This window comes from Oryx dammah, unplaced genomic scaffold (assembly GCF_014754425.2).
Source record: "Oryx dammah isolate SB20612 unplaced genomic scaffold, SCBI_Odam_1.1 HiC_scaffold_19, whole genome shotgun sequence".
In the NCBI taxonomy this organism is placed as follows: Eukaryota; Metazoa; Chordata; class Mammalia; order Artiodactyla; family Bovidae; genus Oryx; species Oryx dammah.
In genome coordinates, this window is record NW_024070203.1 from 21,107,753 (window position 1) to 21,134,894 (window position 27,142).

The 27,142-nt window shown below is 47.9% G+C and overlaps 1 protein-coding gene across 1 annotated transcript in view; it reads right to left on the reverse strand.

Annotated features, from left to right (window-relative positions):
• The window catches only part of TG (thyroglobulin), a 231,788-nt gene that overhangs the window by 126,165 nt on the left and 78,481 nt on the right, over window positions 1-27,142 (reverse strand). Inside the window, exons 31-35 of the mRNA XM_040262090.1 lie at window positions 26,256-26,432; window positions 24,863-24,974; window positions 23,501-23,580; window positions 22,450-22,593; window positions 14,283-14,345 (exon numbers count right to left, since the gene is read on the reverse strand). Coding sequence (XP_040118024.1) covers window positions 14,283-14,345; window positions 22,450-22,593; window positions 23,501-23,580; window positions 24,863-24,974; window positions 26,256-26,432 — 576 coding nt within the window. The remainder of the gene's footprint in view (window positions 1-14,282; window positions 14,346-22,449; window positions 22,594-23,500; window positions 23,581-24,862; window positions 24,975-26,255; window positions 26,433-27,142) is intronic.

The following is a 27,142-nucleotide window of genomic DNA, read 5'->3' on the forward strand; positions in this document are numbered from 1 at the left end:
TGCGCCCAGTGTGTGTCATGGCACGAGAAGACAGTGAGCCTTGGACACGTGGTGAGGGTGGGGGCTGAATGGATTGATGCCTGCAAACTGCTTGGCACAGGAGAGTGCTCAGTAACATTTTCTAAAGATTCACCCCTGTGTGTTGGCCTCCAAAGCCAGAGCTTCAACCTCTGTTCCAAATTGCTGAACGCATGAGGGTGTATGTGTTGTCACTTGTATTAATGAAACAGGGCATTTTCAGCCAAAACACGAGCATTGACAGTACTAATAGGACTGCTGCCACCTCTTCACTTTCCTGGTCAAGCCTGTCACACAGTAAGGGGTAGGTTACGTGGCCTGGGAGGACCAGAGAAGATGTGCTCAGATGATTCGGGGACTTGGGAGGAAGGATGGAGAAGACAGCACATGTTCAGGCTAGAGTAGGGCCAGCAAGACTTTTCTGTCAGAAGCCAGATAGTGAATGTTTGAAGCTTTGCTGCCCCACATTCGTTCTCTGCTGCATACTATCTGTATGTTCCATATCCATTCTCAGATTAGAGGTTCTGTACAGACTGCACGCTGTGCTTTGCCACCACTGGTCCAGAAGGCACAGACAGAAGAGCCATGGGTTCAGTCACTATGCACCAAGATGGGTGGAGGGTCTACATTCTGGGAACCAAAAACTCAACAGGAAAGTTGACAGGGAGTTTCTGTACTTTTTCCAGGAATGAGGAGTCACCTGGGGAATGCCATCTGGAAGGTAAAATCGTGTAATTTTAATGGCAACCCACACCAGTATTCTTGCCTGGAGAATCCCAGGGACAGAGGCTGCTATCTATGGGTGACAAAGAGTCGGACACGACTGAAGCGACTTAGCAGCAGCAGCAGCAGCAGCAGCATGACATGTTGATAGTTGCCCTTCCTTCCTAACTTGGCATGTTAAAGTCCTTTTACAAACAAAGATTCGTTTGGCTTGGGTTTTTTGATGGTTCTTATTTGGTAGAAGGAAAAGTTAGCAAACATGAGATGTCCTCCAATTCAAGGATAGAATCCAAGCCTAAATCAACATGGTCTTACCCTACTTCTGAACCAAGCTCCTGTGGCTCCCAGCTCTCTGAAACCATCTCCCTGCTGTCACAGCAAACCCCTGATCCTGTCTCATCCTTCCCTATCCACTGTCTCCTGGAAACAAGGGTTCCTACCATAAAGTTCCCTGTCTTCATTTTGGGTTACAGTCTTCTGCTATAGAACCTTCTAGTATTTCTCTCATCCCCAACTAGGGATGTCTGGTCATTCCCCCACATTCTTCCAATTCTTTGCCAGCTATTATCTTTGCTAAAATAATTTCCATTTTCACCCCAGCTACTGCTAAAGTGACTTTATCATCTACGGGTAAAGCAGATGGCCCATTTCACATTCTGGTCTCATCTTCCTGACCTCTTCAAACACAGAAAACGGTATCTGCACTCACCCCAGCCAAGCACCTCCACAGCCAAACTCTGCCAAGGCACTGAGCTCCATCGCCATGCCAATGCCACTCACTCAAAGTGCCACTTGTTGCTACAGCCCTCCTTCCTTCCAGGATTTTTATACTTCATTCCATGAAAATCAGCTCTTTCATTTCACTATGACTTCTCCTCTCTAACCCCTCCAGGTTATCCATCTTCACTGGCTTCTCATAAACCAAGGCCTCTCATGGCTTGGTCCAGCGTTTCAACCTCGCTTCTACTAGTGCTCTCCACCCCCGTCCCTTCTGTTGGATTAATCCGGTGGGCCTGCTTCCCCTGCACGTTCTCTCAACCTGAGCACAGCTAAAGAAACACCCACAGACAGACTGGCGCCTTTACAGGTTTTGAGTCTTCAGCCTCCACTGAGCTCTCCGTGCAGCCTGACGCTGTTGTCCTGTCTCCCGTTCTCCTCGGGCCCAGGCGTCACCATGACCCTTGCACTCTCACGAGGTGCCTGATCTCTTGCCTCCCAGAGAAAAAGTGACCATTATCGGCATCGGCTCTAACTCCCGCCCCCCTTCTGCTTTCTGTGAAGCCTCCCATCTTTCCCTCATTGTTTCTCCTGAGAGAAAGGGTGGCTGTTTGAAGCCAGTTGGACATCCATCTCCAATTTCCCCCTCTCCGCCCCATCTCCTATACACTCACTCCCACCTCTCCTACACGCCCCACCTACCCTCGACACTGACACTTCAGTCTTTGCGTGAAAACACACCCACATTTCTCTACTGTGAAACCAACCCATCACCTTAGGTTTCTTAACTTGAGGTCTGGGTTTCAGGGAGTCGTTTGCATGAAAATACATGCAAAATCTGGTACCTATGGAGGATACATTCCAATACTTTATCATGGATGATTCATGACCTACAAATGCGTGGTTACCAACAAATGTTCCACAGTTCTTTTTTTAGCTGTCAATCTCATTCTCTCTTTGACTTCAGAGCCAAGATTTTTTGGAAAGTCTATAGTTTCCATTTTTGTCAAATCACTACTATGTAGTTTCTTCCCTCGTCACCAGTGAAATTTGCAAAGGGCCCTTCATGACTAATCCAGTGAACATGCACAGTCCCCATCTTCCTTGAAGGTACTGACCACACGGCCCTCCCCTGGTTTCCATGACTCCACACACCATGCTGCTCCTTTTAGCTCCTCTTCTGGCCTCTGCTCTTCCCTTAAAGAGCACAGTTCCTTGGGGGTCTGTCCCTGACCTTTACTATTTACATTCTCTATACTCTCCAAGGGGGATCTCATGACCCCCAAGGCTTAAAATGCCACTGACATGCCAGTGATTGTCAGAAGTATCCCCAGGACAGACCTTTGCCCAAGCCTCACGCTGAGATATTCAGGACTCACTAGATACCTCCCTGAAGCATCCCAAACTCGGCATGTTGAAAGCTGGACACTGAAGTCTTACTTCCATCCTCACGCTCTTTAACTCATTCCCTCCTTGCATTATCTTTTTGAGAACTGGCAGCACTACCCAAGAGACTGCCAACCTGAAATGTTCAACAGTATCCTTAACCAGTATATCAGTAGACTGTCCATCTAGAAAGGTCACAATCCAGAAGGAAAGTCAAAATAAATGGCTCTTTTTTTTTCAAGTCTAAATATCCATTATAAGTGGATACTCTGTGCGGGGTAAATGCATTTATCTGATTTTCTAGTAAAAAAAAAAAAAAAAAAAAACACACGACCTCCACGTTTTCACACGTTCTGTCTGCTGCCTCCCTCACCTGCCTCTCCAGGCTCCTCTCTCATCCACCTACTTCCTACCACCCCAAACTCATGTTTGGCAGTCTAGCAAAACCTTCGGTGCTGTCTGACTTTGTTCACTATTCCCTTTGTGTGCACTTGCAAAGTGAAGTCAGTTTATGCACCTGATGAGCTCATATCATCTTTCAAAATTCAACACAGATGTCACTTCCCTCGCAAACCCTCCCAAGAGTCCTTCCTCTGCCATTCCCAAGAGTTTTTCTTCTGCTCTAAGTTTCTTATAAATATGTCAAGTGTTCCACTGATATACAGCATTGGAAGTTACTTATGTTTTTTTCCTCTGTTAAATTATGAGATCTGTTAAATTTCTAGAAATCAAAGAGTCTGCCTTGGTTTTATTAATTCTCCAAGACTTGTCATAATAGCATATAAAAATACTAACAATAGCGGAACTTCCCTGGCAGTTTAGTGGTTAAGACTGGCCACTTCCATTGCAGGGGGCCCGGTTTGATTCCTGGCCCCGGGACTACAATCCTACATGTTGCGCAGGGTGTGGCCAAAAAATAAGGATAGATATAGAGATATAGTTGCAGTTTAGTTGTTAAACTAAAAGAGTCATGACAACTCTTTTGTGAGCCCATGGATTGTAGCCTGCCAGGCTTCTCTGTGTATGGGATTTCCCAGACAAGAATACTGAGTGGATTGCCATTTCCTTCTCTAGAAGATCTTCCTGACCCAGGGGTTTAACCCAAGTCTCCTGCATTGGCAGGCAGATTTTTTTTTTACCACTGAGCCAACCTAGGAAGTCAAATAAAGTTGTAGCTAGCATTTACTAAAGGATCTAGGGTCCTATGTGCTAAACAGGAATATCAATATCACAATTTTGCATGAACTGCCCAATCCATAAACATGTAACAAATGAGTGAATGAACAGAGTTCCTTAATTAATAAAGGAGAAATGGGATACTCACTCTTTTTTCATCTCTATAAATATTAATGCTATGATTGTTCTCCTACCACAAGACCTCAGTAAATACTAACTGAATAAAATCAATTAATTGATCAGTGGATCACATAGAAAGCAAATAATGTGCATTTGATTTTATAATATCTCACTTTTATGTGGCCCATTCCTGTTTGTGAAACATTTTCATTTAAACTGTGATATTTAATAATGGGGGCTTCTCTGGTGGCTCGTATAGTTAAGAACTTGCCTGCAATGCAGGAGACCTGGGTTCGATCCCTGGGTAGGGAAGATGCCCTGGAGAGGGGAATGGCAATCTACTCTAATAATCTTGTCTGGAAAATTACATGGACAGAGGAGTCTGGCTGGCTACAGTCCATTGTATTGCAGAGTTGGACACGACTGAGTGACTGAACTGAAATGAACTGAACTGAGTGACTACAACTTTCAAACTGAAGCTTGGAGCTGGTGAATCACATGGCCAAAATCACAGCGCATGAATTGACGTCAAGTCAAGGACTTGACCCAGACTGTCCCCTTCAAATCCCCACCCCACTGTAGCTGCCCTCTTCCTCCCTGGGCTCAATTCCAGACTCAAAAATTTATTTCCTTCAGTGACCTAGGCTTCCCAGACAACACTAGTGATAAAGAATTTGCCTGCCAGTGCTGGAGACTTAAAAGGCAGAGATTCAGTCCCTGGGTCGGGAAGATTCCCTGGAGTAGGAAATGGCAACCCACTTCAGTATTCTTCCCTGAAGAATGCCATGGACAGAGGAGCCTGGTGGGCTACATGGGGTCCCAAAGAGTCAGACATGACTGAAGTGACTTAGCAGGCATGCAAGCAGCATGTACATCCCTGGCAGGGGTTTTCAAAGACATCTGAAACAGTCCCGCATTTATTAAGGTTATGAGCTTGTGGTTGGTGAGCAATCACCTTTTACATTGCTAACTTCAAAGACACTTCTCAAGAAATGTCTAAGAAAAAGCATACCCAAGAAACCAGACTCTGTCCACGTCCTCACGGCAAATCACTAAATGTGTCACAAGCAGAATTTCCTAGTGGAAAGTCAAAGGCTCAGGTTGAATCTGATTTCTCTCAAAGAAGTTTGACTCTTATCAAGTGGAGGCCCCAAATTCCACCCCCATACAAAGGCTTCCTGGGAGGTGGCAGGACAGCTGGATTACTCAGAGCGTAATTACTCTTCCTTGGAGTCACCGAGTGGTCCTAGGAAGGCAGGGAAACATGCGGAAACTCAGAGGCACACATGCATTGAGGACCAACGTGAGCTGAGTGAAGTAGTTCCAATAATACAGAGGCTTCTCTAGGGACACTGAGCTCTTGCATGGGACAGCGGCCACCATGACCTCTCAGTGGACTGTGGGTAACTTGTGCAAGGTCACAGAGTTGGTTTGAACCCAGGCACAAGGTCACAGAGTTGGTTTAAGCCCAGGCAGGCAGGCTCTCAAGACAGCACTCCCACCCTCCGCCTCTCCAGCCACTGTGGGGGCAGGAGCTGCTGAACTGTCCCCACTGACCCCTTACTCACTGGACATGTTAGGTATCATACTAAACACTCATCCTGCCTGATTCACCCAAATCTCATAGCAGCTCATGGATGCAGGGGATATGGTGAAGAGTGCCTCGAAGAACCCGGGGCTCAGAGAAGTGAAGGGACTGAACCAGGTTACACAGAGCAGGAGCAGAACTGGAATTGAAACCCAGATTTGCCCAATGCCAAGGTCTCTCCGCTTCACTGCTTCTGCTTCTAAAAACATCTACCAAGAGCTTTCTGCTTCTCTCTGGGTAAGTTATCACAAAAACAGAAGAAAATAAAAAACCACGCCTCAAAGTGTAACTGAACCAGTCATTAGAATTACCAAAATAGAAAAGTTAAAAGAGAAGCAAAGAGGCCACTGAAGCTACCCCCTCCCACAGCGAGGGAATCTCCAACATGCTTGAATACTCCACTGATGGGGACCTCATCCTCTCCACCTCACACCATCACAGCAGGACCAGAATGCCTCTTCCTCCATCCTCTGACCCCACCCCTCTCATCTCATGCCCTGCTGCCCCCTCCATGAGGCAACGTCTACATGGAAGCCCTCCCACGATGCCCTTGAGCTGGGTTCCTCTCCACTTCTGGACTCCACTCATCGAGGGGGTAAGGTGACTACTTCCCTGACAAATGAGATTCTGTTCCACCAAGGAGGCCAGAGAATTCAGCACAGGCTCCTGATGACTCAGCGGTAAAGAATCCTCCTGCAATGCAGGGGACACAGGTTCAATCCCTGGGTTGGGAAGTCCCTGGAGAAGGAAATGGCAACCCACTCCCACATTTTTGCCTGGAGAATCCCATGGACAGGGGAGCCTGGCAGACTACAGTCCACGGGGTCACAAGAGTCAGACATGACTTATCGACTAACAACAACAAAAATTAAAAAATAATAATAAAATAAAAAGTTTGTGTAGCACTAGCCACTGGTAACATAGGATTACCATTTTTAATCAACAGAATTATTATAACCCATAAAAATAAAGGAAATCTACCACTGTTGATGGATTGCTTTCAGAGATGGTTTAATTCATAGTCAGCTCACAGTGATTAGAGTGGTCCTAGGAGGGGTAACCATTCTGAAATATTTCCCCTCAAATGCTTAATAAAGGGTCTGAATTTCTACTTTTAAAAATTAAATCTTCCTGGTTTACCCACTTCTTAAAATGTGACCACTCTTGGGGAAAATGTTATTATACAAAAGAAGGTAGGTCCTAGGTTAGCATATTTTGTTTTTTACCCTATTTCCCTTCAGTTCAATTGAGCCAATCCTTGATGGACTAGGCACAAAACTTGTGCTGTCTGAGAAGGAAATTATCAAGATAAATCCTTTGTTTTCTCCAGTCTCTAAGATCTAACAAAGGTTTAAGACACAATTATTCAGCAAACGTAATCAAATGTCTCCAAGACACACCACGTACAGTTGCACAGGTTGTATACTGTATAAGTGCAGGGGCACCATTCACAAAGATGACCTGTGAAAAGGATCCCTTAGAACTGGCAGTGCTTGACCTAATTCCAACAAGGCCAAACTTCATCAGGCACTGTGGCAGCAATTTACACATAAGGCATCTTTAAAGTCCAATAACAACCTCTTTGAAGACACCATCATCTCCATTATATAAGTGTAACAACTGAAACTCAGAAGTGAAGTTGCTCAGTAGTGTCCAACTCTTTGCGACCCCATGGACTGTAGCCCACCAGGCTACTCCGTCCATGGGATTCTCCAGGCAAGAATAATGGAGTGGGTTGCCATTTCCCTCTCCAGGGAATCTTCCCAACCCAGGGATCGAACCCAGGTCTCCCACATTGCAGGCGGATGCTTTACCCTCTGAGCCACCAGGGAAGCCCTCACCAGGGAAACTCATAAGTATCCCTTAAATTGGTCAAGTTCACAACCTAAGGAGGGCAAAGACAGGATTCCTACATCTCATGTGATCTCTAATCCATTCACCTGGTTACCATTCATTAATCTATTCATACTTTCAACAAGCATTAATTGAATCACTATTAGCTTTAAACTACTAACCTAGAGCAAAATGAATATTTATATTTTTCTTTAAAACAGCAAATAATTGTAAATAAAACAAGATTGAGCATCTACTAGACACTTTGCTAAGTGTTTAGGATCAAACCATGAATTACCAAATATCTACCCTTTGCAGCATGAAATCTCACAAGCAAGCAAACAAGAGAAATATGTTTACTCATTTGGGGACTATTTCCTGAGAACTGACTAGGTACAGTCATGTTTCTAGGAGCTAAAATATAGCAGTGAACAAGACAGATAAAAGCCCCTGCCCCATGTGGCTTCCCTTTTAGAGGAGGGCAAACAATTACTCAGGAAGTACACAAGGGAGAAGATTTCACAGCACAAAGATATACAGACACTAAGGCAGGGTAAAGGGGTAGGGAGTGCTAAAGAGGCTGCTGTGGTGGGGATGGTCGAGGGTGATGTTAGCTCAGAGCCAAGGAGGTACCAGCCCCAAAGATATACTAGGATGAAGGCTCCACGGAGCAGGGCTTTCTGAGGCTCCGTTCATGGCTCTGGCCCTTGTACCTATTGCCCGGCAGAGTAAGTGCTCACTAAACACTAAACACTTGTTGAACGAATAAAAGAATGAGCAGGGGGATGGCAGCTGAGGCAGAAGAGCCATAACTGTGCCCCAAATCCTGCACTTCACCAGCTGGCCCGAGGCTTCCTCCTGCCTCCGTGGAGAGAAGTGAAGCCTTCCAAGCTGAGGGCCAGTTTCCATCTGTGTCCCACTTTACTTCCCTCTGCTGTGGCTGGGATTCCAGTCTGCCAGCCGTTTCTCCATCTCAGTCCCTGGGTCTCCGAGCAGCAGGGCATGGGTCCAGGGGAGCTGCCCAATGCGAGGCTCTGCCCAGAGCACACTCAGTCCTGCCAGTCACAGCCACCCAGGCAGCGCGGGACCAGGACAGGTGGGCGTCCCGGCTGCAAGCACTGATCTAGGTGGGCACTGCAGCTGCCAGCTAGACTCAGCACTCTTGACAGGCTGCAGACAGGAAAGAGTGCATGCCTGCCAACCTCGCCTTGCTGGGCCCTGGGATATGGACTCTAGCCCTGGACACCACTTCCCATGAATAGGGACAGAGTCTATACTGTGAGGTCCAGAGAAAGGCTGTGTGTCTCTGTGTATGTGTGCACATGTCAGCTCTGTGCATTTTGAAAAGATTTAAGTTTTATGCAAACATGAGGCAATGTTGGAGTCAGTGCCTGCTCACATGGCCCTTTCAGCCCAGGGACCAGAAGGATGAAGAACTGGCATGTGCATGGGTTAACGCATCACCACACTAGCAGCTATGGCAGGCAGGTGATGGTGCCCCAGGGTCGCTGTAGGACAAAGTTGTTAATAGCTCCCATTCCATCCTCAAATGAGCCCCAGATGAGATCATTAAAGTATAGCGCCCCTGAGTTGCAGGCTGTGATGTCCTCTAGACCCGCCTTCAGGAATGAAGGGCTCTTCCCCAGCTGCTGGCAGAGACCCTACTGTCAGACCCCTGCAGGAAGGGTGGCACCCCAGAAGGGCAGCCATATCTATGTGTGACCAATGTGAGGGTGTAACAAGTTTAAAGGTCATCCCAGCATCCCCAGAGATCAACTGAGCTAAAGTCACACTGAAGCTCAAGTTCTCTCGCCGTCCTTCTTTCCTCTTCACCCCCTTGATTCCACTTCCTAAAAAATGACCTGCATTCTGATCGCCGAGTCTGATTCCTGGGGGACCCAACCAGCAACAGTCAGCATCTTCAGTGGGGAGACTCTGGATTTGGATCAGATTGGGTTTGAATCCCGGCTCTACTATTCATCCATTCATTAATTCTATGACCCTGGGCCTCTCTGCCCAACAGTTTCCAAGTCTGTAAAATGGACATAAGGGTGCACGCCTCCGAGGGTAGTTGTGGGGATGAAAATATGGAAGTACTTAGCACAGTGATTGAAAGATTAAGTTGCTAGATACATAATAATGGAAACATTTATGACTTAATAGCTCTGACCTTAACTGGCTGTGACTTGGGAGAGTCACTCTTTCTCTCTGCCTGTTTCCTCCTCTGTAAAAGGATGGGTTTGGGCTTGGGAATTATTACAGACATTTTTTGAACACCCAGTCTTACCAGGTTCTGTGCCGAGCCTTGTACTCTTTATTCTAGAACACAAGCCTACTAGACTGATATTTCTTATTTTTCACCACCATCCTCACTTTACAGAGGCCAACAGAGGCTTGAGGAGGCTGAGGAATCTGGCCCCAGAGTGCCCAGTGGTTAAGTGATGGGGTAGGATTGGAAGCCGGGTGGACGGACTTCAAAGCCCATGGCCACACCAGAATGCCCCGATGTTTCCTTCAATCAGACACACACTCCCTGCCAATGCTGGCATTTTTTAGGATCACACAATTCTGTCTCCAGCTTAATGGAAAACATTTGCAGAACAGATCAACTGAATTCCATCAGCCCCTTGGCACAGCCAGGAAAGGACGGAGGCCAAGCAGACAAAGTTGATTGACTACAATCGTGTGTCCCCAAGAAGGACTGTTGGCACAGCCACTTCTATCTCCATCAACCTGGAATTCAGACTTTTTCACTGTTGCTGAGCTCCAGGCTGGGGAAGCTGAGCAGGGCAGACTCTGACCAGGCATCTCCTTCAGCCACACCTCTCACCCTCTCAAGCTGCAGCCTCACCCACACCCTTGATCTGCCGGTAGCAACCTGTGCTCACAGTCAAGAGCTGGGGCGTATTTTAAAGGGTGTTTCAAATTCCTCAGGTGAAAGAAACTCAGAGCACAGACACAATTTTCTAAAACTCACATTGTGTGTTTTCCTCTGGCTTGCACTCTAAATACTCTGTTTGTTTCAATGACACCACTAAAAGAAGAGCTTCTGAAATAGTAGATGACAAGCAATTATCCTGGGAATTACCCCTTGAAAGACCCCAGGCTAGACCTGCAGGGGACAGGGAGATAGTGGCCATCATACAGGAAGGCTCCAATGTCCTGAACATCACTCTGGACTGGTTGTCACGGGTCTTTTAAGAAGCAATGGACCTTTTCTCTTACGAAGAAATAGCATCTTTGCCATTCTGTCTATTTTAAAAAAACATACAATTTTCCCTAGGAGAGTAAAATGGCTCTCGACACATAGATGACACAATTGTCCTTATTTTCTCAAAGCCTAGCTTGTCCATGCACCATGCATCTCCACCTCAGTCCAAACGGAGAGCATTTGAGTCATTTTGAAGCTCATTATGGAGGTGGCTCAGGGGTAAAGAATCCACCTGCAATGCAGGAGACTCGAGTTCAATCCCTGGGTCAGGAAGATGCCCTGGAGGAACAAGTGGCAACCCACTCCAGTATTCTTGCCTAGAGAATCCCATGGACAGAGGAGCCTGGCGGGCTACAGTCCGTGGGTCACAAAGAGTTGGATCCGACTGAGAGACTAACACTTTCACTTTGCTGTCTTCAAACCCGCTAATGTGTTAGAAACCTTCTTTGGAGCAACACAAACCAAGGCCCTCGAGTGGTCCCTAGCACACAGAATGTACCCAAGAGAGGCCCTGAGGTCACAGGTCACCTTCCTCCATCCACATTAATCCACCCATCACCACAACAGGATCCCCCTTTCCAAGCAGACGTTGAAGGGGTAGCTTATACACACAACTTCATAACAGAAACAAGGCCAAGACTTTAAAAGGCTCTGGACAAGCCTGAGATGGGAAAGTTCATCTCTGTCACCCCTTCCAGAAGCTCAAACCAAACATTTTCATCTAACTCTTAGTGGGGCCAGAAACACATGGGTTCCAATCCCAGTGTGCTCATTTACCCTAATGGAGCCACGGACTCCTTATTTGAAAAATAGACCTCGTGACCATCTCACTTTCTTTTGAGCGTGAAATGATTTATACAATGTTTGGCATTTAATAAATACTTCCTTTTCTCCCTGAATAAAAAGTGCATAAAGATGAGGGATTTACATATGCTTGGTGTGTATTTGCATGTGTGTGCACACACACCATCCATGTCAGCATCACACAGAGGCACCAATACCCTGAAGGCAGAATGACGCTCCTGCCTCTGACACATCAAACGAACAAGCTCACACTCTTAATTCCAACCTGGGAGCTCTGTGCACAGGTGGAATGTTGGCCCCACACCTCTTCTGCTTTCAAACCACACTCGTCCAAGGCATATTTGAAAACACTGTGACATCTCATTCCACTTTCAAAACATCTACCCAGATCCATAGACTTTGTGTGTTCATGAAGAGCGATGTGGAATTCTACACCTTTTTCCTTTTGTTGGTGATCCAAATCTCAGTAATACAAATCTTACCAAAAACAGACTGGAAGCATTGTAAAATCACCTGAAGCTGCTTATACATTGATTGATTCCTATCTAACAGTATACATTTGACATAAGATATCAAAACTTTCTTTATCCATAAATTTAATAAATGATTTCTTAGTGATAGTATTTAAGAATTCTAAGCACGTGATGGAAAAAACCACTTCGATTCACTGCTAGCAAGTATGAAACTACAAACAAGGGTTTGGGACTAATTTGGCAATATAGACCTAGAGTTTTAAAATCTAGAGTTTTCAAGCCCAGTAATTCTGCTTCAGAGAAGGTACTCCCACCACCACCAGGAAATAATCTGGACAGTGCAAAGAGCTTTATGCACAAAGGGATTCTTGTGATATGTTCATGGTGATGAGGAGTCAAAAACAGTCAAATGCCCAGAAATAGAGGAATGAGTTAGTGAACTGCATGACAGTCGTGGCTGATACTGTTCTGCCTTTGTTCCTTCATCACCAGAGTGGGAGCATTTTAGGGGTAACAGCTTGATCGAATGAATGAATGAATATATACATGCATGCACAAATGGTCAGCACATCTACAACAGTTTGGAAATCTACACATGATGCAATATTAGGTAAAAACAAAACACTGAAGAGAGACTACAACTACTTTTCACACACACACAAAAAAAATCTAAAGAGATTAGGAAAGAAACCAAAGTATTAACTGACATGGAGTAACTTCTAAATAATCCTGTGATTTTTTTTTTTCCCTTCTGTATTCTGGCATCATTTGCATTTTTCTGTAATTAACAAATAGGAAGATAGAACCTGCCTTTAGAGGTTGGTGTGACGATCGAAAGTCTTAGACATGAAATCTGTAAGTGCTTAGACATTGATATTCTGAATAGAACGCTCAGGGGGAAAAAAGTATACACAAAGTCAGCTCTTTTCACTGAGTGAAGGAAGTGACGACACGGTTGAGGACATTTGTACTCTCAGCCCAGCCTTGACTAAAAACGATCCCTCCCACACGAGCCACTTTCTGTCCCTTCAGCCAGGGCTGTAATGACACACGTCTAGCGCCCCTCAGACATCGTGTCACCGGACAGGAATGATGAAAGCCTCGCGTTTCCTAAGCGGAGGCAGAAGCGGGAGGCGCAGTGAGGCCCACGCTGGGCTGCCCGCTCCCACCCTGCCCTGCCCGGCGCCCAGCGCCCCACACTTCCCGCTGCCCAGGCAGCACATGGGGCCAGCGGTGGCAGGCACGGGGCCAGGTGTGGGAGGGACAGCAGCCTCAGCCTGCCCGTGCTCCTGAGCTCAGGGCCAGTGCCCGGCCTCAGAGGTCACTGTGCCACTAGGGGGCACCCGGGGCTCTGAGCGCCAACTCCTCTGCACATAGAAGAGCGGACTCCTTTCACTTTGGGCCCAAACACCACGGCTCCGGACATGGCCCCAGGGTTGTGCAGGCCTCGTCACCACACCACACAGTGAAAGCAAACCTTAGAACGAAATCAAGAGCGCCAGGAAACCCTCTACATGCAGACCTTCAAGTTGCAGACTTTCAAAGATGCAAACGTCCACGCGCACGCCCAATCACGTAAGCTAGTTCACGCGTCTGGCGTACATGGTCAGGTGCGTGCGTCCTCTACAAGCGGTAGTGTTTGTGTACTTTACTGTACAGAACTGCATAGAGCACAGTCGTGCAGTATCTTTATTTCAAGCCCAAGATGTCCAGAAACAGGCGTAAAGGCAGCAGTGAAATAGCTGGCACTGCTGAGACGCACCAGCTGTAGCGTTGGACTACTATACTTTTCAAGGTAGTGGACTGTAAGATTAAACATGTTTCATTTTTTGTGTTTGTTTTGTATGCATTATTTGTGCAAAAAGCATTATAAACCTATTACAGTACACTATTGTATAGCCCACTGTGTTAGCTGGGTACCTAAGCTAAGTTTGTCAGACTCGAACACGCTCTTGGGATGGAACGCATACACGTGTGGCGGACTTATTGTACTGGGCTCCCGTCCCACTCGGCCTCCGCTTGGCTGCGTTGTTTGGCTGTCATTTAACCACTGCAAGTTTCCTCATCTATGAAATGGCTGTGGTGCTGGTATTTGCCCTTTCCATGCATGTGTCTAACCGAGAGGAGCTTGAGGTCAGAAACGTGATGGGCTCCCGTGAGCTATAAACTCTTGGACAGAAGCGAGGAGAAAGTCAGCCTCACACAGGAGAGACAAACAAGACCAAGGACTCACCATTCTCCGCGAGGGCAGGCAGAGCCACCGAAGGGCAAAAGCTGGGAGCATCACTTCGAGAAACTGAAAAGAAGACAAAGACGGCCTTTTAGCCCTTTGGGACTCTTTGGATCATTGAGCCCCAAAGGCAGGAAGAGTGGTCTTACTTGGTGGCACAAAGTCATGAGTGGAAGGCAAGACAGTGTGGCCAGTGCCTGGTCCCACTCCTGTGTGGTCAGGACGGGGTGGGTTGAGAGGAAGGGACATCCTAACAACTCAGGGGCTTAAAGCAGCCAAGGGCCTGCTGCAGGTGCTGGGGGCTCTCCTCTGTGTCAACCCCCTTCAAGCCCCAGGCAAGGGGAGGTTCCATCACACCCCTCCTTCCCAGACACTGCAGCAGGGAAAGGACAAGGCTACCCCTGCTCTCACAGCTTTGCCTACGAGTAACACATAGCACTTATTTTCACACCATCTGCCAAAGCCAGAGGTGCAAAAGTACAGACCAGCCATGTTCCAGAGAGTGGTCACCTAGAGATATGCAGTGAACAAGGGAAATGCTCACTATCACTGCTTAGCTGACTCACTTAGGGGAAGCACTTAGCCCCTCTGGGCCTCAGTTTCCACATCTGTACAATGGGGATGACACAGCCTATGCTGAGAATCCCGTGTGAGCATGACAGGAGGTAGTATCGGGCCAGGCACAGGGTGAAGGCCACAAGACGGCAGCTCTTCACGGCAGGCAGCGTGGCAGGTGGACAGAACCTGGAGTAGGTGGGCAGACAGACCTGGGCTCCAACCTCCATGTGCCTCTCAGAAGCAGGGCAAATGGACAAGTGATCTGGCTTCTTCTATCCCCAGCTTCGGGCACTGGTATGAGGCGATGATGTCGGAATTATACGAGAAACTGCACACACCCAGGAGGTGCCCATCAGTGCTAACTGCCCCCTCCCCTGCCTCTCCCCTTACTGAACAGATCACAGTCTTCAAAGCCACAGCATCCTTTTCTCCCAACGGCCCAGACCAGGAGTGCGGTCAGACCTTCTCCCTCTCTGAGCTAAAGTGCAGCATGGTCAGCAGTCAAAGGTCATGGGTGAGGCTCAGGGTCAAGGGTCAGGAACCCAGGGTGACCTTCCTTGTCCTCAGTTTCCCTGTCTGTAAAATGGGAGTAATGATAGTATCTCATTTAGGGCTCTGAGGCTTAGATGAGTTAGTGTATGTGAAGCTTCAGGCATACAGTAAGCACTCAATAAATGCTGGCCACTATTTACTCTTAATATCGCCCTTTTAGGGACTTCTTGGCAGTCTAGTGGTTAAGACTCTGAGCTTCCAACACAGGAGCTGTGGGTTCCATGCCTGGCTTCCCCAGCCCACAAGGATCCCACATGCCTTAGGGCATGGCCGAAAGAAAAAAATAAAATAAAGTAAAATAAAATTTAAAATTTCAGCACTACTGAAATTGTAGGTAAAGCAAAATTTTTTTTAAAAATCAGTCTTCCATAGTAACACATCCTTGTCATTGATGCTCAGGCTTGTCTGCCTCCACGAAAGCCTTGAGTCAGAGTCATGTTCCATCTGGGCCCCAGAGCCCCGATTTGGGTTCCCTCCCATCCCATCTCCTCCTCTGCCTCCTCACTTTGGTCAGACACGCCGTGACCCAGCCTCCATTAGTTCTAGAGCCTCAGTTATCATGTGTCCATTCTGCTTGGCTCCATCTGCCTATAAGCAGCTGCTCCCAGTCATCATTCTAGAGCCTGGTTCCCAGCCTTCAGTGGACATTGGAATCCCCTGGAGAGCTTGGTGACCCACAATGTGTGAGCCTCACCCCCAGAGTGTCTGGTCCAGCAGGTGTGGGCTGGGGCCTAAGATCCAGCATTTCTAATAAGTTCCCAGGTAATGCTGACCCTGTTGGTCCACGGATTCACTCTGAGGGTCACTGAGCCAAGGCTTCCGTCACCCAGCGTCCTGTGAGCTCCTCACACAAAACTCAGAACCACCCACCACCCTCCATGGTACCCAGGGGGCCAGTGTGTTCATTTAAATGTCCATCTTTGCTTTCTCAGAGCAAAGATCCTGAGAGTCAGCACACTCCAGAGAACAATTATTTGACGGATCTGTAACAAGGGCATTCAGACATCCACCCTCTTGGGCCCAGTGATTCTCCTTCTGGAAATCTGTCTGGAAATTCAAAGCAAGCTCAGTTTGTGAAGGAAAGATTTATACAACATAATGAATGGCCAGAAACTCTATATATCCAAGGCTGTGAGAACAGTTAGGCAAGCTGTGCACAGGGAGAATTACCATATGCACGTCCAGGCATTTATCACCTAGATTTGCTGCTATTGCCTTACTTACTCTTTCTCAGCCCCAACAGTGCTTTCTGACAGGGTGCTGTCAACCCTCTGGGTGGGACCTTCTTCAGTGTACAGGAATAGCTGAACCCTGAAAGTTCTCAGCTTCCCTGGGTCCCCTGGGGCACTGAAAATCTCAACAGCCTCGTTCCCTGGGGGCCCTCCTACAGAGAATCGCACTGTGCAACTTTGAGCCAGTTGCTCAGTTAATTCATGCTTGTTAAGCAAGAGGATGGTAACCCTTCTTGCTTCTTCCCAGCTCTGCTTTCAGTGACATCAAGCTGGTGGCCTGAAATGGGCTGCAGCCGGGGTATTTACACCGTGGAAAGTGGCAACCACGACCCCTCGCCCTGCACCTGCCCAGCTCTCCCTAATTGTAACACATTTGCCAGCAGACCAGAAAATGGGGGTAAGGAGAGACCCCACCTCATCACGTCATTTGGAGACTAAATAAGACACTGCCCGCCAAACACTAGCCTAGCCAAGGAGCCGAGAGGGCACTAAGCAAATGGCAGACGCTTGTGCTGTGATGTGAGTGATGCTGAGGAATGAATTAGACAGTAAACTCTCCTTCATGCGGTGGTTTCTATGTGGGCTGCAGAGAGGCATAATTAGAAGAGCCAGTCACTTCCTTTCCAAGTCATTCCTGTATCTAGAATATCTATCTACAGGGTCCAAGTGCATTTGTTTAGCAGAAGAAGAGAGGAAGTGGGAGGCTTCTATTGGTTTTTTTTAGAAGCCGTGTTTGACTTTGTAAACAAACCAAAGACCCTGCCCCACTTGCAGGCCACATGTGGCTGCAGGAGGTGGGAGGAGGGGGTGGTGGGGGTGTTGAACAGCAGCCAGCGGGCACCGGAGACCCAGAGACACCCCCTTCCAGACAGCCTGGAGCCCCAAGGCAGCTGGACCACAGAACAGCCTCTTCCCCTTCCATTCCCACCATGGTTGCTAAGATGCTTCCTCTTTGAGTACTGCCGCCCTGACCGGAAGGGGCTGCAAACAGCTTCATTTCCATCCACAGTCACTCAGCCTGGGCCTCTGGGTTCTGTGCTCAGATCCCTGGAACTTTCTGTTCGCTCTGGACAACAGTGAAAAATCACACGGCTCTCTGGGCGGCCCCTCTGGGCGCTCCCTCCTCTAGGTCTGTGCCTCTCTCCAGGCCTAGGAATTTGACTTCCATTTTTGTTCTGAGAACACAGCTCAGTACCAGGGTCGTGTTGCCTGTGTGCAGGTCTCTGGGGGTCCGGGGGTTGCAGGGCAGGACCATGGCCATCCTACCCACTGTCCCTGCACCCTCCACCCGACACGCCTTCATCTCCGCCCAGATTCCCCCTGGAGTCGCTCTGGCATGATCCCTTGTGGAACAACATTTCTTGCACCCCTTTTGGGCTCCAGAAGCCCCCTTGCATCTCCCCACAGTAAGACATGGCAGAGGGCTCAGTTGTTCTCTGGGACAGAGGGAGTAATTACTCCTGATGAGGGGCTAGGAGAACACCAGCCCCACAGTGGTCCTAGCGAAAGCGGGGAGAGCACTGCAGAAGTGTTTCTGGCATCACCAAGTGCCTGAGAAATGTTCCTTCTCTCACGTCTGCCTCCCAGGCCAGGCTTGACCCTTTGGGGAAGGACCTTCTATCGCTGGTGCTTCCAGGGTGTTTGACGTGTAGCAGGGGCTTCCCTGGAGGCTCAGATGGTAAAGACTCCACCTGCAATGCAGGAGACCCAGGCTTGATCTCCGGGTTGGGAAGATCCCCTGAAGGACGTTATGACAACACACTCCAGTATTACTCCTGGAGAATCCCATGGACAGAGGCGCCTGGTGGGCTACAGTCCATGGGGTTGCAAAGAGTCAGACACAAGTGAGTGTCAGAACATATTATTATTATATTAGGAGCTCAACAAATGGCCCTTCCTTTCCCCTTCTTCTGTCCAGATCTTTAGGTACAGGCCCCGGGTTATGCTTTTTGGGTCTGGTTCTCAGCCCAGAGTCAAGTCAGGAGTCCATGCTTGTCACTCAACATAGATGGCAGTAGAGAAGGCATGCTTTATGTCTATCTAAGTAGACATGTGCCGATGTACATATGAAAGTGAACGTGGCTCAGTCGTGTCCGACTCATTGCAACCCCATAAACTGTAGCCTGCCAGGCTCCTCTGCCCATGGAATTCTCCCAGTCAGAACATTGGAGTAGGTAGCCATCCCTTCTCCAGGGGATTTTACCAACTCAGGGATCAAAGCCAGGTCTCCTGCATTCCAGGCGGATTCTTTACCATCTGAGCCACCAGGGAATATGTATGTGTGTGTGTTTACATGTGTGTATGTATGTATCTACCTGTCCATCATCTGTTTATTTATCTATCTGCCCATCGATCCGTCATCTATCTTTGTATCGATCTATCCATCCATCTGTCATCTCTCTCTCTCTGGGTTTGGGTTTCTGCCCTGAGGTCCTTGACCATGCTCCCTGCCTCCCTGTGCACCCCTCTTGTCTCTGCCTCTCTGAGTTTGACGACATGGTCCCGGCGCCCCCAGCAGTATCTCAGGAGGAATCTCACTCTTCACTGAAGTACCTGCTCTCAGAGTGCTCAAGGTCATGACCCCTCCCCCTCCAAAACCATAGATGGCAGCATGCTACACGACCAAGCCATGGATTTGAAGCCAGGACAAAATCTACTACAGAATTTCTTTGCAAGAATTCCTTTGTAAAACCCATGTTTCCTGCGCCCATGCTGCCTGAGAGGTCGCCATTCAGGCGCAGGACCCTCTGTGCAGCCTCGCTGCTCCTCAGGGCCCCTTCTTCCTGTGACTGTGCGTGACTGTCTAAGACGAAGACGAGGGTGGGGAGGAAGTAGTGACAATGGCAGCTTGTTTGTTGGGTTTTCCAGAGTTGCACTGGGGCAGTTTTATCTACAACAGAAAGCAGAACACAAGGCCATACTAAGGTGCAGAATCCAGAAGATGACTGACTGTTTGGGCTCAAACTATATCAGAAATCAAAAGGTGACTTTGTACTGGATCAGTGTGACTGAACTACGAGAACAGTCTAATTAGTGGAACTAGTTTCCTTGAATAATATTCCTTTTCTCTGCCTGGGTCTTAGGAGGAGATCATTCATCATCTTAAGACCTACCCCACCACCCGCTTCTGATGAAGATGACTTAAGGGAGAAAGATGGACTTGCGAGAACCTGGTTTTGCTCGGATGGAAGCCATGGGTCACACCAGGTCACCAAAACTGTGTGTCAGCCAGCCCTCTTTCTTCCACTCTTTTGAAATTGGAGATTCAGAGCCATCCACACCAGAATGGCCTTGAGCCGTGCACATCTCAGGGTGTTTTCCAGCCAGGGGTCCTGAGAAACTGATGCCATTGTGGCATTTTTAAATCTTTCACCCCACCCCACCCCCCCAAGCACTGAAAACAGGCAGTGTGCAGTGTGGAAACCTGCCTGCGAGGGCGGCTCCAGGCCAGCAGACCAGAACCTACAGGGAGTGGTCCCTGAAGCATGGAAGAGGGCTTGCAGGAGGCTGTCGGTAATGGATCTCCCCCTCTTGGAAGCAGGGCTAGTTTCTGGTTCCTATATTCCCACACCTTATGCATGTCTGTTCGGGTCCTGAGTCTAGGACACTACAGTTAATCATATACGCCCACGACCTCCTTAGTAGGATGTGAGCATCTATAATAAGAAAAATGACTACATCTTATTAATTTCACATTTCCTATCACCCAGCACAATGTATGACTCAGTGTGGACACTGAGAAGAGTTTCAAAACTTCTAAACTTATGATATGACCAATCCAGCACTGGAATGGCTTATTTAGTTACCGTCTGCAATCGCTCCTTAGGGTTTCCCAGGTGCCTCAGTGGTAAAGAATCCACAGGAGATGTGGGTTGGATCCCTGGGTCAGGAAGATCCCCTGGAGAAGGAAATGGCAACCCACTCCAGTATTCTCACCTGGGAAAACTCAAGGACAGAGGAGCCTAGCAGGCTACAGTCCACGGGGCCACAAAGAGTTGGACACAACTGAGCAACTAAACAGAAACAACATCAATTATTCCTTAAGTTGAGCACCTGGAGGATAGGAATCCTATCGTATTCATACTCAGTCATTACATCATAGTGAATACGTCACATAGCTGAATATAGCTATATCATTTGGTTATACAGTTGGTTATTTGGACCTGGTTCTTTTTGACAAAGTCCAACAATCCTGAGTCCAAATTCCATCATTTACCTGCTCTGTATGACCTTGGGAAAGTGACTTAGCCTCCATGGACCTCTGTTTCCTCATCTAACAGTGGTTGTAAGGATTAGATGGGATAACACTTGTACAGTGCTTGCATTCAGCCAGGCACACACACAAGAAGACTCCAAAGAACAGAGGCTAGATTTAGAAAACCAGAGACCCCAGAGGCACGGCTGATGCTCAGTCAATGCCGTGGTCAGAATTCCTGAGTCCTCAGCTTGACCCTGTGAAATATATGTCAGAAAAAGTTAATAGTCTCTGCAGTCAGATAAAAAGAAAACAGAACAGATGGAAAAGAGTTGGGTCGATACCACCTTGAATACTTTTCCTGGCCGACTCCTGCCAAGATGTTGTAACACTCTGGTCTGATTCCCATATTTCTGAACAAATGAATTATGTCTTAGCTTCTTTTTACCCAGCCCTTCCCTGCGCAATGGAAAGATGAAAAATGACATTTTCCAGCCTTTGGTAGGTAGGGTGAGGAGATGGGAAGAGGAGTGAGGAGATGGGAAGAGGTGTGGGAGGACGGATGGGCAAGGAGGCATTGAGCAGTGAGAGTTCAGTTCTGAAGGCCCTAAATACCCAGAGCTGGCTTTGGATCTCCTGCGGAGCCACCAACCTAGGCAGGTGTTCATGCCCCAGCCTCTGTGAGTTGGTTAAAGCCTCCTCTATATGGCACATTACCCCTCCTCCCGCTCATGGAAACCCAGGGCTTCCCAGTGGCTCAGCGGTAAAGAATCCACCTGCAGTGCAGGAGCTTCAGGAGACATGGGTTTGATCCCTGGGTGGGGAGGAGCCCCTGGAGGAGGGCATGGGAACCCACCCCAGTATTCTTGCCTACAGAATCCCATGGATAGAGGCGCCTTCTGGGCTGCAGTCCATGGGGTTGCAAAGAGTCGGACCCAACTGAGCAACTTAGCACACATGCATAGAAACCCACTGAGGCTATTTCATCATACAGTCCTGATGTTTTTCTTAAAACACTTCAAGAGGTTAAGATAAAATAAAAGTCATAAATAGAGTGAACTCAGAACACAGGACGCTCAAGGAGGGAGCAAAGAGGATTCCACTCAGCCTGGTAACAACCAACTCCAAAAATACCTGCTCTGCAGTGACAAAATGTCTCGGGATTAGTAATCTCATGTTTAAGTGTCAAGGACCAGATTCCACCAAGGAGCCCGATCCCAGGTCTCTAGGGTTGGACATGGTTCTGGAACATATAGCCAACCTGCCATTGGTTTCATTTATTAGTTTATTAGTCAGTTTTATTTTTTAAATTTATTAGTCAATTGCCTCTATGGCCAGTTGACTTGAGCTGGGGGAAAACCAGCCAGACAGTGCGTCTAGACAGTTTCACATCCAATAGCTTGTGGGCTGTGGAAGACCCACCAGGCACAGCATGAAAAGGGGAAGAGAGAAGTTTGGAGTCGTCAGAGCTGGGTTTGTGACCTGACTCTGCTTCCTACTGGCTATGTGGCTTGGGTCAAATAACTTCCACTTTCTGCACCATACTCTCTTCATCTTAACGTGGAGGAAATAATGTCCACTCCCCAGGGGCACTGAGCAATAATTATGTAGCTGTTCAGGGCAGGTCACTTACCAGGCTTCTGGTACCATCCGAAGGGGTAGGTACGGACCTCAGTGTCTGGGGAGCCACAGTCCAGAATGCGCCAGACCCCTCCATATTCCTCGCTGCACGTCTGAAGGCCCAAGCTGTTCAGAGTTAGGCATGTCACCTCTCCTCCTGGAGCAAAAAGTAACCAGGTCCAGGGAAATGATCATGATGGGAGATTCTAAGTGAATGAGAGAAATTCTGCAAACTCATCCTTCAGCAGACATGTGGGGTGAAGCGCCCTATTCCAGGGATGATCTTAGCCACTGATGAAAACCCTGCTACCTTAGTGAGTTTCTGGTCTAAGAACGCGGTGGTGGGGGCAACACACACTTGTCAAGCAGCCTTCACGCGCCCAGAGCTGTGCTGAGGCTCTGTACACATCATACTGCTTGTCCTCACAGGAGCCTATAGCACTGGTATCTCTATTTACAGATGAGGAAACTGAGACTCAGAGAGGCTCAGTGGCTCCTCCAGGACCATTCGTCTAGTACAAGTTTCAAATGCAGATCACCTGGAGGGATTCCAAATTCAGCCCACCAAGCTACCTGTCCCAGGTCTTGAAAAGCAAGCAGAAGACAGTTCAGTGAGCCATGGCAGGAAGGCTACTTGGGTCAGGCCGAAGTGCGGTGTCCAGCTGACTGGGTACTGGACCAGCAGCCCTGTCCCAGCTACCACATCTACCAGCCACCTGCCCTTTCTCAAGCCCCCACGAGGTGATGCTGTGGATTAGGTCAGACCATAGACGTGAACAGGGCTTCCCCGGTGGCTCAGGTGGTAAGGGATCCACCTGCCCGCCAACGCAGGAGATGCGAGTTCGATCCCTGGGCAGGAAGTTCCCCTGGAGAAGGAGACAGCAACCCACTCCAGTATCCTTGCCTGGGAAATCCCATGGACAGAGGAGCCTGGTGGGCTACAGACCATAAGGTCACAAAAGAGTCGGACACGACTTAGCGACTAAACAACAACACAGATGTGAACGTGTTTCTAGACTGTAAAGTGCTGGGTACTTTACAGAAGGAGTTGTTATCACCATTACCTTTTAACTGAGAAACGTTCAGAAAGCCAAAGCCGGTGCAGCACGGGTCCATGTCACACAATCGCTCACATTCGAAGAAGCTGGCGGAAGAGGAGAAAGAGGAGGCCTGAAGGTTTGTGCTGGACGGGATCCTTGAGGTGGGGTGACTTGCTGTCATTCTGGGGGCCTGATCTCTGTGACAACTCTTCCCTGAGTCCAGACACACAAGCTCTACTCCTTCAACCCCCGACCCAGCACCAGGGCCAGGCAGACCCCTGTTTTCCACCCTCCCTTTCTTCCCCACTCCCATCAGCATGGGCAGTGCCCAGCCAGATATCTTTTATCATCTTTTAATCTCCATTTTCGAAAGCCAATCTTAAATGCCAGCAGCAGGGCATAGTTTCATATATTAACAACACTTTGTAGATCCATAGTTCATAGATCGATGACTCTCAAATTCTAACTTCTACAGGGAGAACTTAGTTGAAATTCACATTCGTGAGCCCCCTGTAAATGCTGATTCGGGAGGTCCAGGGTAAGACCCAGGACCGCAGGTTGTAAGAAGCCCTCCTGGTGATTCTGATAGGTGAGATTCACAGACTAGTGGAGAGAAACACTAGTCACATTCAATGAAAACAACTAAGTTATAGCTAATTAAATCAATAACAAAATATATTTTTAAAATTTTCTTTTTTTTTCAGCTGCACTGTGTAGCATGTGGGATCTTGGTTCCCTGACCAGCAATCGAATCCATGCCCCCTGCACTGGGAGTGCAGAGTCTCAACCACTGCATCACCAGGGAGGTCCCACAGGATACGTTTTTAAATAAAAAATTAGATAAAAGTCCTTATATGCCTCTGACCCTGTAAAAAGTTCCACTTACTCTCCGGGTTCTGAATGCAGCAGGGAGACTTTGCTGATCAAGTTTATGTCAATGCTTGAAAATTTGTATTAATTGATTAAAAAAAAAAAAAAACACGGGTCAAGTTCCCCTTTTGCATCAGCTGACCTTAGGTTCAGGGCTAAATGTTGTGTTGATTATTAGTTGCTGACCTTAGCCACCTTAGTCAATAAAGTGAATAATGAAAGTCCCTCAGTCGTGTTGGACTCTTTGCGACCCCATGGACTGTATAGTCCATGGAATTCTCTAGGCCAGAATACTGGAGTGGATAGCCTTTCCCTTCTCCAGGGGATCTTCCCAACCCAGGGATAGAGCCCAGATCTCCCGCATGTTGCCTATTTATTACTTTTTCACCCTTTGCTTTGCGTTTAGCAGTTTTTCATGCTTGTGTCTTTAACTGATATTATATCACCTTCTTTATGAAAATAGAAGGGTCTTCATAATAAGTTTGTAGAGGGCAGGGATGAACGGAAGTAGCTTACCCATTGGAAATGGATTTGTCAGACATAGGCACTTTGTCTCTAATGGAAATCCCCGTCAGCTTTTGGAATGGTAGGCGAGTATAAAAATTCTTCACTCTATCTTGCAGCACAACTACACAGAGGAAGAAAGACATCTTATAATTTAAGGGGAGATGCACTGTAACCAGAAAAATACTTCTGTAGGGGACAAAGCATACAAACCCCTACTGAGAGGTTCTGATTAAAGGTAACATATTAAACCCATAGACTTACTCTCTGTTCTCTCCCCAAATCTCACTAAAATCACAATAAAGGGATTTTTATAAAGGCATACACCCACAAGGCAAAAGAGAATAGGAGATCAGACAGAGCGACAAATTTTGGAAGCTAGAAAAAATACAGAGGAGGAGAAATTGACCTCATAAACCTAAGAAGGCTGAATTCTTGACTTTTTTGTGGGAAGAAGCAACCCTGTACACCTGCGGGGCTTCCCAGGTGGCTCACTGGGAAAGAATCTGCCTGCCAGTGTAGGAGACACAGGAGGCAAGGGTTCAATCCCAGGGTCAGGAAGATCCCTGGAACAGGAAATGGCAACACGCTAGCATATTGTCTGGAAAATACCATGGACAGAGGAGTCTGGCAAGCTACAGTCCGTGTGTGCTAAGTTGCTTCAGTCGTGTCCGATGCTATGTGAGCCTACGGATTGTAGCCTGCCAGGCTCCTCTGTCCATGGGAGTCTCCAGGCAAGAATACTGGAGTGGGTTGCCATTCCCTTCTTCGGGGGATCTTCCCAAAGAAGGGATCGAAGCCAGGTCTTCTTCATTGCAGGCAGATTCTTCACCATCCAAGCCACCAAGGAAGGCCACATAGATATATAGGATGTAGGTCATCCTACAAAGAAAGCCAAGGTCAACATGCTCCCACCACATACTCAGAGCTTCCCAGTCAGCTTCTGGGCCCCTCTCTTACACTGAAGTGGAAAACCAAGGGCCACCAGATACCTGAGAAAGGCTTCCAGCAAAGACGACAGAACAGCAAGTGGAAGATCACAGCACCACAGAAGTGAAAACTGAACAAGGTGAATCCCTCTCCCCAGAGTATCACTGATGTTCCCAGAGGGTAAAATCAACTTCTGTCTTGTTGAAGCCACAGCTGTTGGGATTTTCTCTGATAAACATCCAATGGGAATTCCAATTGCTATACACAATAAACATGATTTCTAAGAGCAGTGGAGTCCAGAGCAAGCATCTTCTCTCTGGTCAATCTGATACATTTCTAAATGCCTCTGCATCTCTACAAGAAGCCTGGGTAACTTTCCTTAGAAAAGAAGAAGAGCTGATCAGGATATTTCTAAAACCACAGAGTCAGCAGCCCACTGAAAATGCAGTTTGGGATGATCCGACCAAGCGCTCACCTTTCTTCCTGTAGAGGGCACTTGGCCTTTGTGGCAGGATCAGCCTGCAGCCCTTGGGACTGGACTCCAGGATATCGTCACACACCTGGGCCTCTGGGTAGAGGGTGCAGGTGAAGTACAAGGGTTCACTGTCCATTACCTCTGCCAGCTGACAGAAAGAGGGCTCTCCAGCACAGCCTACAGGCAAGCCAGAAGCTGGGTGTTAGTCCCTGGGAGGCTGTCGGGGGAGGGTTATCCCTGCAGGATCTTCTGGGAGGAGATGCCCTGTGGGGATTTCCTCCCAGGAAGGGCTGAGGGCCAAGTCAGTAGAGGCTGTCCAGTCTGGAAGGCTCAAGAAAAATACCAGGGTTCTGCCAGCTGGAAAACAGGGAGTCCAGGTGACCCTGAACAAAGGCAGAGCCAGGAGGGTCAGGGGTCAGCTGTAAACTCAGCAATGTGGGAGGAGAGAGGGTGAAATTCCATTGAGTCTGCCCGGGACCATCTCAGAGGCAATCAGGGTCTCAGACTACAGACCATAGGATGTAAAACTTGGTGACGCTGTGAACAGTCTCCCCTGCTCCCACTCTCACGTCCAACTTTGCTCTGGTACATGTGAGCTCCTTGAGAGGGAGGGGTATGACTGATTCGCTTTTTATTTTCTCATCCCCAAGGTCAAACACAGAGCCTAGAACATAGCACATACTCAACACAGGACACACCTATGGGTAGAGAATAGATGGATGAATGGATGGATGGATTGTTGGATAGATAAATGGATGGATGGATAGATGGATTGTTGGATAGATGGATAAATGGATGGATGGATTGTTGGATAGATGGATGGATGGATGGATGGACTGTTGGATGGATGGATGGATAGGTGGATGGATGGATGGATGGATGGATGG